This window comes from Curcuma longa, chromosome 11, assembly GCF_044706935.1.
Source record: "Curcuma longa cultivar G26 ecotype Majalengka, Jawa Barat chromosome 11, ITB_CL_G26_1.1, whole genome shotgun sequence".
Lineage (NCBI taxonomy): Eukaryota > Viridiplantae > Streptophyta > Magnoliopsida > Zingiberales > Zingiberaceae > Curcuma > Curcuma longa.
The window spans coordinates 29,882,241-29,898,327 of record NC_133871.1 but is presented as its reverse complement, the minus strand read 5'-3'; the positions used below and the strand labels follow the sequence as shown (position 1 = coordinate 29,898,327).

The window sequence follows — 16,087 nt, the reverse complement described above, 5'->3', positions numbered from 1 at the left end:
AATAATTCCCTCGCGGTTGACTTATTTTGCCTCCGTCCAAAGTCAGCCGGCCAAGTTCTCGTCCTCGGGAATCGTAAATGTCATCGATCCAGCGACAAGCCTTGACTTTTTTAAAAAGGTCCGCGACCGGTCGAAGGCGTCGACGCGGCGGACGGCGTTCATACAAGACAAAAAGTAGCACAGTGTTCGAACAGCTGTTGTGCCACTGTTTCCAACCTGGATCGTCTAGTTGTCAACGTCTCGTTTAAATTAATCGGCAGTTGAACTTAATCGATTCGAAGTCCCACATCTCCATCTTCAGCTGTTTGACCTCTAATGAGCCAGTGACTTTCTCAAGAACTGTGCTAGCTAGAGATGTGAAGGCTTGTCATCTTCATTATGAAGCCATGGCCTGCGTTGTTTCAGAAGCAGAGGCTGACACCTCATTGCGTCGGTGCTTCTGGATTTAGCTTAATTAATCTGTAAAAAAAAGAAGCACTCACGCATCGTCGTGTTCATAGGATGATCTTCCACGTGTTTGGAAAAATGTCTGAACGTTTTCCACCGCCACCTTCTCCTCTCCTACCTGCTGCTATTTAAGCATGAAGGAGGCCCTGCAACTCCATGACCATCCCTTTCCCCTTCCCCTAGATATTAGGAGTTGTTCTTCAAGACAGAATCGGCCAAGGTGAGCTTTAATCATTTTTACTGTATTTTTTTCCTCCTGAGATAGATGGCTTTTGGCAGAAAGTTTCAATTTTTTCGCAGAGAATAATTATAATTAACTCCTCGTTTCTTCTTTTCGCAGAGGATCTATCGATCCCTGAAGAAGAACATTCTGCTGCATGCTTGGCAAAAGATCGTTCCAGCGAATACCAAACATGGGGATGGCATTCTCGTTTTCCGTTGTTTGTTGCAATGCCATGAGTGGAGGCTTGGAAGCTCTCCTCACTTTAGGCGGCAATTTCCGGTCAACTCGGCGGTTCATCGGCTTCAACAGCCGAGACTCCAAGTATTCTGCTCGTGGCAGGTTACCAATCCATGGATCAGTGAGCCTTACTGGAAGCGACATGGATCTTCCCCCTGAGCCAGACAAGTCCAGAAGGCCTCACGATCTCCAAAGTAGGAAGCCTGGCCATTTGAGGAAGAGGTCCCTGGACTCCATCTTGATTCAACCTGACAGCCCCAACCATGAGGCTGCCGTGAAGCTACAGAAGGTCTACAAAAGCTTCAGAACAAGGAGACAGCTCGCGGACTGTGCAGTTCTGGTGGAACAGCGATGGTACGACCTTTGATGGCTTTGATTTTCTATGGTCGCACCTTTCCCGAACTTGCTTCAGCTCGCTAACATATCAGATTATGCACATTTTAGGTGGAAGTTACTCGAATTCGCGCTGCTCAGGCGGAGTTCGGTGTCATTTTTCGACATCGACAAACAAGAATCTGCGGTTTCGCGATGGTCCAGGGCGAAATCCAGAGCTGCTAAGGTATTTCAGTCATCTTCTTGTTGAAAAAAATATATGATGTTAAGATTGATACTATTGATTTTCAGGTAGGGAAGGGTTTGTCAAAGGATGAGAAAGCTCGGAAACTTGCTTTGCAGCACTGGCTTGAGGCAGTAGGTGTCGAAGATTTCTGCTTATTTTCTTGCCTATTGAAATTCTTACTTATTTTCCGCAACATTGCAGATCGATCCGCGACATCGTTACGGTCACAATCTCCAATTCTACTATGATTGTTGGCTTCAGAGTGAGAGCATGCAGCCCTTCTTCTACTGGTTAGTTTGATGGATCATCTCAAGAAACCGTAATCAGAGTATTCAACTAACAAAACTATTTTGATTAGCAGGCTTGATGTCGGAGAGGGAAAGGAGGTCAACCTCGAGCAGCAATGCGCTCGATCGAAGCTTCAACAACAATGTATCAAGTATCTTGGCCCTGTAAGAACCCTCTTGCCAAGCATCCAATTGCAAGTATTACAGTTGAGAGTTGTTGTGTGCATATCTGAACATGTTTATTTGGTTCTGCAGAAAGAAAGGGAAGCTTATGAAGTTGTTATCGACGACGGAAAATTTGTATACGAACAGAGTAGGCGAGTTCTAGACACAAGTGATGGTCCAAAAGGTGCTAAGTGGATCTTCGTCTTGAGCACATCGAAGAAATTGTATGTTGCTCAGAAGAAGAAAGGGATATTTCAGCACTCTAGTTTTCTCGCCGGGGGAGCTACTTCGGCCGCCGGCCAATTAGTAGTAGCGAATGGAGTGCTGAAGGTGAAGAACTTTTGTAGTAGCTTCATTTGAGTTTCTTGAGAAAAAAATTACTGATTTTGTTTTTGACTTCTTCAGGCTGTGTGGCCTCATAGCGGCCATTACCGTCCTACGGAGAAGAACTTCCAAGAGTTCATGAGCTTTCTTGAAGAAAACAATGTGGATCTTACTGATGTTAAGGTGAGCAAGTAAAACACTTAACATTGATCAAATGAGCAGGAATTGAATTTCTGGTTGTGTTTGTTCTTCATTGATACAGAAAAGCCCAACTGAAGAGGATGGTGAACTCTGCATTAGGCTAAGACACTGCCGATCGGAACTCAACTTAGGAGGAGGAGAGGAAAAACCAGGAGCATCACTTGGCATCAGTGATCTCGATGAGCCTGTAATTATCGATCACAGTAAAGAGAGCGAAGAAGAGATGGACGAGGTTAAATTTGATGTCAAAGATCCAAACAGGGACTGCAGATTATCCGAAAAGAAGCTCCTTGTTGAGGGACAACAAGAGGATGAACAAACCCCGATACCATCAGAGTTGATTTTTGGAAGGATAAACTCAAAAAGGGTCATTAGATCGTATCAATTGGGTAAAAAGCTCTCTTGTAGGTGGACAACCGGCGCAGGACCCCGAATCGGGTGCGTCCGGGATTATCCCTCCGAGCTACAATTCCGAGCTCTGGAGGAAGTAAACTTATCGCCAAGAAGTTCAAGTTCGAGTAGGTCAAAGTTCGTGTAATTCAAAAGTACTGTGATGTGCATCTTTCAGAATATGCATGGAACTTAGAGAGGAGAAAAAGTAAGTGCAGGAGAAAAAGTACTGTGAATGCACGTCGTTGTTGTGATCAACGCCTTCAACCAACTTGTTGCCGGCGATTGACCACAGGAGCATTGCAAGGAATGTTTGGCATGGCGGAAAGCACATTTCAGTGGAGACTGGACCAAGTTTGGCACTGATTGGGAGAGATGGCTAACACCAACAATGCTGTGGCTTGTGTTGGAACTTGGAAGGTGGTGGGCTCTCAAATAGCTTTCTACTATAATTGACTTCTATTGTAAAATGACTATTTATACTAAACTTTTAGATCACAATTCATTAATTTGATTCATGTATCTCTTGGTTCATGTACATGAAACATTTACTATGATTGATGTATTCAAATTTAATTTTTCAACTCTAACACTCCCTTTAAAGTTGAATCTTTTTGACTTCAATCATGAATCTCAATTCTCAATCTCTAAAAGTCATCAAACTTGAGTGGCACCCATTCAACTTCTTCATTTGCAATGTCTTCTCAACTTCCTTGTTATGGTCTTTTGAAAAAGATATTAACTATCACTTTTTTATTTCTTCAAAGTTCAAAAGTTTGATAAATGCAAATAAATAATAAACGTGTTTCATTAATAACATGAGTCCCATTGTAGATAGTATTAAGACTTTGATAGTTTGGAATCTTTTTTGTTGAAGATGATTTCGGTATGATTGATAACTCAAGTGAATATGAAGTTACTAGTGGAATAAATTTCTCTTGGACTTCTTATTTTACATCAAAGTGAAAAAAATTCATAAGACCCTTCTTTTTCTCCTTAAAATTTTAATCTTCATCATGCATCTTCATCAAATTATATATATATGTTAGTCATAACTCTTCCTCTATATGGATTGTACAATCTATACCACTTAGATTTTTTATCATATCCAATGAAAATAAATTTCTGACTCTAAATTGAATCTTTCTTGTTCAGGAATATATGCAATTGCTAATCGTAGATGTGAAGGTTCCTTAAGCAGGTCTTTTGAACACACTGCTCGTTATATTAAGTATTGTCTTGTTCAACTCCGTTACTGATGAACTAGGAACTATCAAAGTACGATGTATCCCCCCATACAACTCACAAAACTACTAAATTTATTAGACGTAAATTCACCTTCTTTATCCATCCTTGAATACTTGAATTTGGAGCCATGGCAATGTGGACTGTCGGGCTTTGAGGAGTGACAGATACAATGGGTTAGAATTTGGCCTGTTGGGTATTCCACTTTCTCAATCAGAGCTATAGATCTTATTTTTATATTAATAAGAACGCATAGCGAGCATGTTTCAAAAGGATTTTACCCCATTTCTCAACTCTGTAACTCCACGTGAAGCTGTTAATGATGCAATATAGAACAAATAAACAATGGAGAATACGCATGCAGATAATTATCCTAAGATCGTGCGAGCTGACCTTCGTGATCAAATAAAATTGGATGGAAACCCAATTGTAAATGGATATATCTGGGGATCTATGGCCGCTGGTGAAGAAGAAACAGTTTGTTTTCTCTTGGAAAGCGCACTTCTTGCTTGGATCTGAAGCCATGTGTATGTGTGATCATGGACCACTAGGTTATCACTTCCAAACCGGCCTCTTGAATGTCCTCACTCCTCACATGCACTCGCACTTGCTTGTTTCCGTCTCCGTTTCCAGATCCATTATGTCTCTTCATTCCTTCTCACGTGTAAGTCAGTTCGTACAGTAGTGAGGCAACGATGTGCCATTGCCGAGTTCACCTTCGACTCGTTTAGCATCGTTTGATCAATGGAAGTCGAACAGAATTCCTGCAGACAACATGCATGAGGAGGACACTGAACTCCACTGCAGCGTGACATGCAAAGCCAAACAGCACTGACACGCAAAGCCAACAACCCACCGACGAGACAAATCCATTGCTGACTTGCAGATTTACAGCCATCTTCCATAACCGCACTCATTCAAGAGTGTCGGTCAGCCTTCAAGAACAAATCTTGCGAATGGTAAAGCAGATTTTACCATCCATGGAAGATGGGCTACAAAAAATGAGCTCAATTAAGGCCTTGCTGGCTAAAAGAAAAAAAAAAGTTGGAATCTTGCGGTCGCTGAGGAGTCAAGCTGCACTTTTGGCACTGCCCTAGCTCCACACCTTGCCCTTGCTCATCTCGAGTGAGGAGGTAAAGGCAGATGCCACACCACATACACCTGTTCTTTAGCCCTTTTCTATTGTAAATTACAATACTAGTCAGCCACAATTCTGACTGCTCTGATCTCGTATCGCTTGCACAGCGGCAGGATTCTCTCCTTGGCATTGTAGCGAGGCCACGCCAGTGGCCTTTAGCTCTCCCCCTTTTTAATCCTCAGTGGCTTGGCTTGGGCTCGCTTTCTTCAAGGAGGAAAGTGAGGGAGGGAGTGTGAGATCTCAGAGTGGAGTGGGGTTGAGAATGGTAGTCCGGAGCCCTCAACATTTTCTCTCCCCACTTCGTTTCTTCGTTCTGCTGCTTTTTCTCCTTCCCGCGGCGCAATGTGGTGTGACCTATGACAGGAAGGCCATCGTCATCAATGGCCAGAGAAGGATCCTCATCTCAGGCTCCATTCACTACCCTAGAAGCACCCCAGAAGTACTTTCTCATGAAAAAACCTTTCTTTTACCCCCGTAGCTTTTATTAATCTTCTTTTGGTTCTGTAGGTGACTCTTGTTAGGGTTTTCGCCCTAATTTTAGATGCTCATTGTTGATTGTTTTTGTGTGTGTGTTAGATGTGGGAAGGACTTGCACAAAAAGCTAAGGATGGAGGCTTGGATGTTATACAGACCTACGTCTTCTGGAATGGCCATGAGCCTTCACCTGGCAGTGTATTTTCCTGACTTTTCTTGCTAATTTCTTGTGTTTTGCTTCTTGTGCTTTCATTTGAGGGAGAAGTATATTTCTTAGATGGATCACCTTGAGTCAATGCAATTTGTTTTCTTACTTTTTTGGCAGTATAATTTCGAAGGAAGGTATGATTTGGTGAGGTTTATCAAGACAGTCCAGAAGGTGGGACTGTACGTCCACCTCCGAATTGGACCTTATGTCTGCGCTGAGTGGAATTTTGGGTACTTCTCTCACAGATTCTTCATGTGGATAACTCATCCTAACTGTTAGGTTTCTCATTTTCGCTTTCTCCGTTTGTTTAGAGGATTTCCAGTTTGGTTGAAATATGTCCCTGGAATCAGCTTCAGAACAGATAATGAACCTTTCAAAGTAAATTCCTTAAACCACTCTTTCATATTCAATTGTCATATATTTTTCTTATGTTGGATTGTTGTGCAAGAACAATGTAGTCTTCCATGTTTATTTTAAGTTTCAAAGGGGGTTACTTGTTGGATTTGTTGCATGCCTTGCAAGTATATGCTTAAATGCTCTATACAGATGGCTATGCAAGGTTTCACCAAGAAAATTGTTGATATGATGAAGACTGAATCACTTTTTGCTTCTCAAGGCGGTCCGATCATCCTTTCTCAGGCATGTTTTTTCTCGTGTATCCTCAATGTGGTAACTTAATGTCAAATTGTGTTCCAAAGTTTTATTTTCATGGATCATGAATGCAGATCGAAAACGAGTATGGGCCTGAAAGTAAGGCATTTGGCGATGCTGGTCATGCGTATGTAAACTGGGCTGCACAAATGGCTGTCGGGTTGGGAACTGGTGTACCATGGGTTATGTGCAAGGAGGATGATGCCCCGGATCCAGTGGTAGGAGTCAAATATTATTATTCTATGCTCGGTTCTTTCTTTTATTATGCCCCATTCATCATCATCAATCTGGTGTTTGTCCTAACCATTTGTGTTTAGCTACAAGACTTATCTCCCCACTGAGCTATATGTAAAGCTACTAAAGTCATTAATTATATTCAAATTAATTAAATCATTTTTTATTTTTCTTATGTGATGATCCACTATGTGTAGCTGTGCTGTGGATTGTCACCTACTGAAGTGTATTTATGAGTTGCCACTATAGAACAGAACAGATATCTATTCAGCTAAGAGCACAAATTGGTGTTTAGCTGTATGTAGAAAGAAATTTATCCTTTAATTTAGTACATTCACCGTATAGGCTTGTGCTTTAGTTACTGTGTTAAACTGCATTTGTCTTCTTCTCGATATATGTTTTCAATATGTTTCTGAGAATCTCTAATGTTCCAAACAGATAAATACATGCAATGGTTTCTACTGTCATAGTTTTACTCCTAATAAACCTGATAAGCCTACCATGTGGACTGAAGCTTGGAGTGGTTGGTAAGTTGCTAAGCAGTTTTAGTTTTCATTTTAAATTGAGATTTGTACATGGACTATCATATCTGTTATGTCCATGAGGATATAGATTAATGCTGAGGATTCTCAAACTTCTTCTGTGCTACCACTGTAGGTTTACTGAATTTGGAGACACCGTCCGTCAACGACCAGTTCAAGATCTTGCATTTGCAGTGGCACGTTTTATACAAAAGGGCGGCTCATTTATAAACTATTACATGGTTGGAACTGCATTCTATCTCTAAATTGTCTTGCATATTGATGATTCCAAATTGCTAATTTTCCTTTGGTTGTTTAAGTACCACGGAGGAACTAATTTTGGCCGCACAGCTGGAGGACCCTTCATCACAACCAGTTATGATTATGATGCACCAATAGACGAATATGGTAACTCGATTGTAACTCGTTCAATACAAACTTGTTTACTCTAAATCCTTACAAAAATCCAACTCGATTGTAACTCGTTCAATATGGCTGTACCAGATAATCGTCTATTAGGACACTTCACTTATATTTCTTTTACTTGTGTATAATTTGACTTTTAGAAGCATTTAATGTAGTTGCTTCTTTTTTTATGTTATTTATTTGTCAGTTGAGCATAAGCTAAGGTTCTTGGTAGAAATCTGACATTAGCACAATATCCTATTAACAGTAGAGTAAATTAATTTGTCTCATTGCTTGAATTACAGATAATGTGTTTTCCAAAAGAAAGATCTGGTCTGTGTTACTTGTATCTTCTGATTTGCTGTGTCAAAATGGCAGGATTGATCCGAGAACCAAAATACGGGCATCTGAAAGAGCTTCATAGGGCCATTAAGTTGTGTGAGCAAGCTCTTATTTCAGCTGATCCTACTGTTACTTCTTTGGGAAGCCTCCAAGAGGTTAGTTAGATTCTAAGTTAGCGCTAACTAGAATAAGGTTTCCATGATATTGAAGATCAACCTGAATTGCCGATGCTAATTGATTGCCTTCAATTTTAGGCTCATGTTTTCAGCTCCCAATCTGGCGGATGTGCAGCTTTCCTTGCAAATTACGATACAAATTCCTTCTCAAGGGTAATGTTCAACAACATGCACTACAGCCTCCCACCATGGTCGATCAGCATCTTACCAGACTGCAGAAATGTAGTATTCAACACTGCTAAGGTAAGTTCAATTGTTTTACTGGATTATGTCGGATGCTATAAACATCTTTGTCGGTAGATGTAAAAGAGATGCTATTTTTGAGCCATCCTTTTTGTTCAAGCTATACTATCTATCATAGTTAATCTTACTAATCAGAAAGTTTTTTTGTTGTCAAATTACCACAGGTTGGAGTTCAAACTTCTCAAATGCAAATGCGCCCGGTTAATGCTCAGTCACTCATGTGGGAGACCTATGATGACGAGGTGGCTTCCCAAGGAGAAAACTCATTGATTACTTCAACTGGGCTGCTAGAACAGATAAATGTCACTAGGGATACAAGTGACTACTTGTGGTACATCACTAGGTGTGACTTTATCCAACATACCTTTTTCAATTTAAGCATAGCTAGATCCATTCAGTCTTATTTTTTTCATTTGCCTTTCTTCAATGCATTATGAGATTAGTACTAAATCAATTACAATACTGTGCTATTTTGGCCAGTCTTGATGTCAATCCAACTGAAGGATTCTTACAACGAGGTCAGCGTCCTGTTCTCACAGTCCAATCGACTGGTCATGCTCTTCATGTCTTTGTTAATGGACAACTCTCAGGTATATAAACGTGTTGCTTTATTCTATTATATGTACTGATTATTTCTTAAAGGCTTTGATCATCAAAACAGTTTAAACTTTGAATATTGTTATGTAGGTTCCACTTACGGGACCAGGGAGGATAGGAAGCTCAAATTTTCTGGTAATGTCAATCTTCGTGCTGGAACTAATAAAATTGCGCTGTTAAGTGTGGCTGTCGGACTACCAGTAAGTTACTATTTGCCATATCTATGAACTAGATTTTTCTAGTCAGGAATAAGACGCAGAACTTTTCAAAAATTTCATTTTTGCACAATTTTTTTGGCGAAGAACGCGGGCATGCATTATGAGTTGTGGAGTACTGGAGTCCTAGGTCCTGTTGTGTTACATGGGTTTGATGGGGGAAGTAAAGACCTAACATGGCAGCAATGGTCATATCAGGTTATTGCCCTTCCCCATTATAGCTTCGTTTACAAACTGGTAAGTTTTGAGCATGGTAAAGCAATAACTTTTCCTCCCTCGTCTTCTTCTTTCATAGACTGGTCTTAAAGGAGAAGCTATGAATTTAAACTCCTTGGAGGGTGCTTCCTCTGCCGAATGGATGCAATCTTCATTGGTAGCTCAAAGTCAGCAGCCCTTAACATGGTATAGGGTAGGTGCATCAACCTTACTCATGTAAGATGATAGCTTTTAGCATCTAAGTTTCTTCGACAACCATTTGCAGACATATTTTGATGCTCCTGATGGGGATGAGCCATTAGCTTTGGATATGAGTAGTATGGGAAAGGGCAGCATTTGGATAAATGGACAAAGTATCGGAAGATACTGGACTGCATCTGCCCCTAATGAATTTTGCAATTCATGCAGTTACACAGGGACGTATCGATCGCCAAAGTGTCAAAGTGGCTGCGGCCAACCAACCCAACGATGGTAAATAGATGAACCCACCCAAAAGATACTTGAAAACTAGAACAACTATTTTATTCTTTGAAATGCTGGCAGAAGGAACTCATACTATTACTCCTTTAGTTGGATTGAAGTAGAATTGTGTTTGTCAATTTCAGTAGGAAAATTTTAGTAAATATGGAGGGCTAATTTTTCGATATTCAGGTACCATGTGCCACGTTCATGGTTACAGCCATCCAGAAATCTACTAGTAGTGTTTGAAGAACTAGGAGGTGATGTGACAAAAATTTCTCTAGTCAAGAGATCCATCTCCAATGTGTGTGCCGATGTATCTGAATGGCACCCCATGATAAAAAATTGGCAGATTGAGAGTTATGGCCAGCCTGAAGAACACCACAAGCCAAAGGTCCACCTCCGATGCACTCCGGGACAAGTTATATCAGCCATTAAATTTGCTAGCTATGGAACACCCCTGGGAACATGCGGAAATTTCCAACAGGGGGCATGCCATTCAACAAATTCCAACAGCATTTTGGAAAAGGTTTCAACACCTCTTTTATCCTTCTCTTGTTGAATAAGCATATTTAGTTTGGACAAGTTATGACTTTGGTGCATGTATCATATTTTACCTTTTCTGTTTTTTGACAAGGAAACATGAAATCTTTTCCTTTTTGATTCGAACAGAAGTGCATCGGACAGCAGAGGTGTATGGTTGCGATCTCCAGCACCAACTTTGGTGGGGATCCATGCCCAAATGTCATGAAAAGAGTTGCAGTTGAAGCCATATGCTCTGCAGTTGCTCAACCAATGCATTGAGCTTCAAAAACACATAGAGGAAGTTCTTAGTAGCTTGAAAGATCTCCTAGAAAATCTCAGTGCAGTTGTAAAGTGCAAGTTAATCAACATAGGTGTTCTTATTCTGGTATTTGCAAGTAGAGGAGAAAGACAATTAGTAAGTGTGAATTTGTCATTCCAAGTTACTTATTTGGAGTCCTAGATGTTTGGCCTGCCTGAGTTTAATTTGAAGACAGCGCCAGAATAGGAAAGCAAGAGGAAAGTAGAGAAAAATTCTCTCTCCTTATGCTTTGATAGAGGTATGTTTCTTTAAGTATGGTGATGAACTTGTCATTTTCATGTGATTTAAGGTGTTGCAAGAATCAAATTCCTTTTTCTTGCTGTTCTATGTCCTGGTCCTGCCATGAATTTACTTCTAGACATTGGAAATTTCATAACAGTGATGCTGGATCTTGTCCAATTTTTTCTCTTATATTCAAATAGTTCAATAGAAACTTTACATGTCAAGAACAGTGTCAATAGAAACTTCACAGTATTCCGTAGCTGCCTGCCTCGTTCATATTGGGATTAGGTGATTAGTCGTTGCCTCATTTGGCCTCTGAAAGTAGACAGAAAAAGATATTTTGATCATTGAATAATCAAGATTTTGTCAGAATCCAACATTTTAAAAACAAAGATGCTTCCAATGACATCAACAGATTCTCCTGTCAGATATTATAATACTCAGACCTCTTTTTTCTTTTTCTTTTTTTTTTTAAAGAACAGAATTACTCCATGCAAAAGTCCAGTCAACGATTACTTTTATTTTTTTTATTTGGAAAAATAAAATAAAATAAAAAATTATCAATTTTGATTAATTTAAAGATTAATCGTATCCTCAATCCCCCACCACACACCATCGAAGCTAAGGTAGAGGTCTACCTTTCAATCTCCTTCAATTACGCTAAATACCTTTGAATTAGAGATCTGAATTTTATTATTATTGAAAAACAAAAAATATTGTTGCTATTTTATTTTTTTTCCTGCACAAGAAGAATTAAAGATGGATGAGTATTGAGAACCAAGCCGGACCACAAACAGTTCGGTTCGATTTGATTAAATTTGACGGCTTTTGACATCTGCATCGGATCGAACCGGGTTCAGACCGGAACCAGTTTCCACGGTAGACACCGGAACCGGCCGCTACCAACCGTCAAGGCGACGCTTGGCTCATCCCTCCACGTGGCGGGAGATCTTTGGCCCACCAAAGTTTATATAGCACTGTTCCGAGAGCGCTGATCGCCAATGTTCACCGAGCGGCCGATTGAGATTCGAGAGCGATAGAGCGAGCGAGCGAGATGGCGACGACAGCGGCGGTTGGCGACGACGGTGCAGTGGCGGCGGCGGGGCGTAGCAAGAAGAACCGGATCCAGGTATCCACCAACAAGAAGCCTCTCTTCTTCTACGTTAATCTCGCCAAGGTATCGACTCGTCTCATTCCCTCTCCGTTCCTTTCCCAAATTAGGATTTGAAATAGTATCTTGATTTTATGCTTTGATGAATGTTCTTCCGCCTTGCAATTCCCATGGATTTGTTCCTTTTTGTATTCGTATGTGATCTGGATTTTTTTTCTCACGGAAATATCTTTTGTTTTCTTCATTTAGTTCACGAAATTAAGTTAGAATTGCGAGATTCTGGATAAGTGGTTCTTTGCTTTGTCGTAGTTTATGAGATAATTGTGCCTTTATCAATGTAGCATTTGATCGTTTTATCTTTATGCTGCATTTGGGTTCTCTGAGTTTTGAAAACGGTATTTTTTGCTTTCGATTTATATAAGCATTCAGTGATCAATGTAGTTGTGGCCGGACTTGGTTGTGGCAGTAATTTTCTTATAAGATCTCGTTCTAGTAGTTTGCATGGATCGCTTAATTTGATCTTTCTTTATTCTTTAGATTGGAAACAAGAACTGTTTGGTTATCATTGATTACCCTTCATTCATGGATGGATCTTTCTTTGAGTGCTGCAGTTTGTTTTGATTCTCTTGATTTTGCATTCTTTAGATTTTGTATTGATTTCTCATAATCTGTATGCAATTTCTTCTATACTATAACCATTCCTGTTAACAGAGGTACATGCAGCAACACAATGAGATTGAGCTATCAGCTTTGGGAATGGGTAACTATTCACTTGATATGGATCTTTGTTCATATTTCCATATACATGGTTTCAAAGAAAGAAAATTTTTAATAATATAGATTAAATGATAACTTTAGGTACTGATAGCTTTTCTTTTTCTTTGGTTTTCTTTTGGGTGATAGCTATTGGCACGGTAGTCACGGTTGCTGAAATCTTGAAAAATAATGGACTTGCTACTGCAAAGAGTAAGCAACAGTGATCTGAACAGACATCTTAATTCTTATATGAACTGAACTGGCTAACAATATCGTTGTGATGCAAACAGTGATCCAGACCTCCACAGTTGGCACAAAAGATGAAGTAAAGGGGCGATTAGTTCGGAAGGCGAAGGTTCTCTTTAATCTCTGCAGGCACATTCTTTTAATACCATCCTCTCTTGTTCGTAGTTTGTAAGTTGTAGCTTGTTGTCGCCCTACTTTGCTGTGCAGATTGAGATCTTACTTTTAAAGACTGACAACTTCAATGACATCGTGGCTGCTGCCAAAGTAGTTCCTGAGAAAGCTGAAAATGGAACGAAAGGCAGCACCAAGGACATCATTTCTGCTGAAAAAGCTGCTCAAGATACATCAGATAATGGAAAGACTAACAGCTCCAATGGTATTGTGCATGCTGACAAAGTAGCTCAAGATGCAGCTGGGAATGGAACGAAAGACGGTTCCAATGGCATTGGTTTTCCTGACCAAGTAGCTCGTGAGGCAGCTGAAGATGGAAAAAAGGAATAATAATGGGAGAGGGATGTGCCTCTTCAGTGATGTTGCATGTGCTGTAAATACAGGTTGCCGACCTTGATGAAAAGAATGCCATAGCATAGAAATAAGCGTTCTATTGCCTTGTAAGATGTGCCTGAAACAAACTATACGTCTAATATGGGCGTTGTTGTTTTCTTGTATGTGTTGATCTTTGGCATAAACGGCTCTTCGAATGATCAAAATGAAATAAAAGATTGTTTGCCCTGGAGAAGATTGTATGATATGCTTGTTTGAAGCTCCCCTTTTTCCGTTTCAAGTGGATTTATATATTAAATTGAATCAATTGGTTCAATTTCTAAAAATCAATACAATATTTTAGGTGATTGTATTTACACCAATGGAATCATAATTTTACTTTTTAAATAGTTTTACTTGTTCCTCACCTGCTAACCATAAACCACGTCCAGGAACGACTCAAAGTTCAACAAGTGTCTTACCTTTTTTCAAACTCATCTTAGTCTTCAATTACTCAAACTCAACAAGTTTTACCTTTCTTACTCTAAAAATCAACAAGAGTCTTGAATTACTTAACATTTAATTTGTGCGTGTCTGAATCAAAACAAATTAAACCCTTTGAACGAATCGCGTATGGAATGGGTCCAAAAGTTTAAAAGCTCCTCCAGGCTTCAAACTTCAAACTCATGCATGCACACTACTATAGCCCATTCTCTATTTCGCTATATATATATATATATATATACGTGAGATACTGTGGCTCATTGATGGCAAAGGCTTCATCAAGGGCGACGACAATGGCGAGGTTGCTTGTTTTGCTACTGCACGGGGAGGAGCGATGGAGGCACAAGATCGACGGGCTGCTGCTGCAATCTCTGCCGCAAGGGACGGTGCCTCTGCCGGGGCGATCCGGCTGCACCCACAGCCCCAACAACAACGTCGTTAACTCTCACAAACCTTGTCCTCCCTGATTCATATATCAATCATATATCATCTATTATATTATATCTTATTATCATATCGTTTATATGTATGCATGCATTTCAGCATTTGGAGATGATTGATCACTGAAACAAATAGTCGTTTACTTTTCTGATAATATACGAATTAAAGAAGTTGTATAATTGTTTAGTCGATCGGCAAGTAAATTAGATTTGAATAACTCATTTTAATTTGACAAATAGTTAAATTCCTTTTCATTTAATTTTGACAAATAGTTCTCTCATTTAAAAGAGAGATAGAGAGAGAGAGAGAAAATCGCAGGCATGTTTAATTAACTTTTCATTAAAATTTTCATTTTTTTCTTCTCATGTTGCCTCTCATATCTTTATTTTTCTTTGTATGTTTACTTATTTTTGAAAAAAAAATCAATCTATACAATATTATTTTCACATTTGTTTTCAATTCTTCACTCTCTTAAGTAATATTATTTTAACTCCATTAAATAATAATTAAAATTTAACTACTTTTAAGAGTTAAAGAAATTTAATAATATAAGTAGGCAATGGGTAGAGATTATGATACATAATTAGAACCAATAGTTGAGATTATAAACTTAATATATACCTTGATTGTAGTGATAAATAATTTTGTTTGTTTCACGACATTAAATTTGTACTTCAATCTTTACTATAGTTTAATAATAATCATCATTTATGATTAATTCTGAATTATATGAATTTATTGAAAATAACTTATCTTTAATTAATTAGATCTTTTAGCACACTTAACCTTATTTTATAGTTATTACAACAAATAGATCGATCATGGAATTTGGATTTGGAGTTGGAATTAGTTTTCATAAATTTGTTGACAACCAAATTAGGCAACAGATTTTTGTCTCTTGTTTTAAGAAACAAAAACAGTGTGAATCAGAAGAAGAAAGAAGAAGCAATTTCCCATCTATGTAAAGGAACGCGAGAAGGCCCAAACTTTTACTACCTGAATCGAGCATTCTCTGCTGCTCCTCTCAATCTTGCATCTCTCATGGATTCCTTCTCCAATCTCTTCCTCCAATTCTGACCTAATCAGGATCGCCAAAATCTTAGCTTTTCCCCTGAGCCGACTATGGCGCCCACAAGAAGACCACTCCTGATGAGAAGTGGAGCGTCAAAGTCTCCACCTTTGAGCTCCAATCCCGATCCCTCGCCATGCCTCTCTTCTTCTTCCAATCACTCCCCTGCCTCCGACGACTCCTCGAGCCGTTGCGAGGGCCTCGACCTGCTGGTGCTCGCTGTGATCGAAGTCTTCGGGGACAGAGCTTTCGAGAAGGAGCGCATTGGGAGAAGCGGAGGCGGCGAGGCGGCGGCCAAGAATGGGAGAAACGAGGCGAGGGAGGAAGAGTTTGCAGGCGGATTGAAGCGGAAAGGGAATAGAAGGGAATCGACAATGCCTTCTAGGTTCAAGGATTCTGTGTTGCAGCCATGGAAGCGGAGCACCCGGCGGCGACTGGGCGCCGGTAAGCGATT

General features: G+C 39.8%; 3 protein-coding genes across 4 annotated transcripts; all 3 read left to right on the top strand.

Moving 5' to 3' along the window:
• The first annotated feature begins 625 nt into the window (after positions 1 to 625).
• LOC141838160 (IQ domain-containing protein IQM2-like) lies at positions 626 to 3,249 on the top strand. 2 transcript variants are annotated; one of them, XM_074725563.1, is made up of 9 exons: positions 626 to 667; positions 788 to 1,261; positions 1,352 to 1,466; positions 1,532 to 1,597; positions 1,668 to 1,756; positions 1,828 to 1,918; positions 2,009 to 2,248; positions 2,324 to 2,425; positions 2,505 to 3,249. In XM_074725563.1, the coding sequence occupies exons 2-9, from the start codon at positions 825 to 827 to the stop codon at positions 2,979 to 2,981; spliced, it is 1,617 nt and encodes a 538-aa protein (XP_074581664.1). In that variant the 5' UTR covers positions 626 to 667; positions 788 to 824; the 3' UTR covers positions 2,982 to 3,249. The 2 variants fall into 2 exon arrangements, with proteins under 2 accessions (XP_074581664.1, XP_074581665.1); XM_074725564.1 differs by lacking the exon at positions 626 to 667 and having other exon boundaries at positions 1,042 to 1,261; positions 1,825 to 1,918.
• Positions 3,250 to 5,447: 2,198 nt separating this feature from the next.
• Positions 5,448 to 11,154, top strand: LOC141840968 (beta-galactosidase 5-like). The gene is made up of 19 exons (XM_074729081.1): positions 5,448 to 5,655; positions 5,793 to 5,888; positions 6,016 to 6,128; positions 6,210 to 6,276; positions 6,445 to 6,537; positions 6,624 to 6,767; positions 7,222 to 7,310; positions 7,441 to 7,546; positions 7,625 to 7,712; positions 8,088 to 8,206; positions 8,306 to 8,470; positions 8,635 to 8,813; positions 8,951 to 9,060; positions 9,158 to 9,267; positions 9,370 to 9,480; positions 9,578 to 9,691; positions 9,764 to 9,969; positions 10,150 to 10,486; positions 10,630 to 11,154. Exons 1-19 carry the CDS (start codon positions 5,479 to 5,481, stop codon positions 10,759 to 10,761), a joined length of 2,556 nt encoding a protein of 851 aa, XP_074585182.1. The 5' UTR covers positions 5,448 to 5,478; the 3' UTR covers positions 10,762 to 11,154.
• Positions 11,155 to 12,054: 900 nt separating this feature from the next.
• LOC141841717 (uncharacterized protein At2g34160-like) lies at positions 12,055 to 13,813 on the top strand. The gene is made up of 5 exons (XM_074729901.1): positions 12,055 to 12,200; positions 12,846 to 12,894; positions 13,038 to 13,100; positions 13,181 to 13,245; positions 13,344 to 13,813. Exons 1-5 carry the CDS (start codon positions 12,078 to 12,080, stop codon positions 13,635 to 13,637), a joined length of 594 nt encoding a protein of 197 aa, XP_074586002.1. The 5' UTR covers positions 12,055 to 12,077; the 3' UTR covers positions 13,638 to 13,813.
• Positions 13,814 to 16,087: the final 2,274 nt, after the last annotated feature.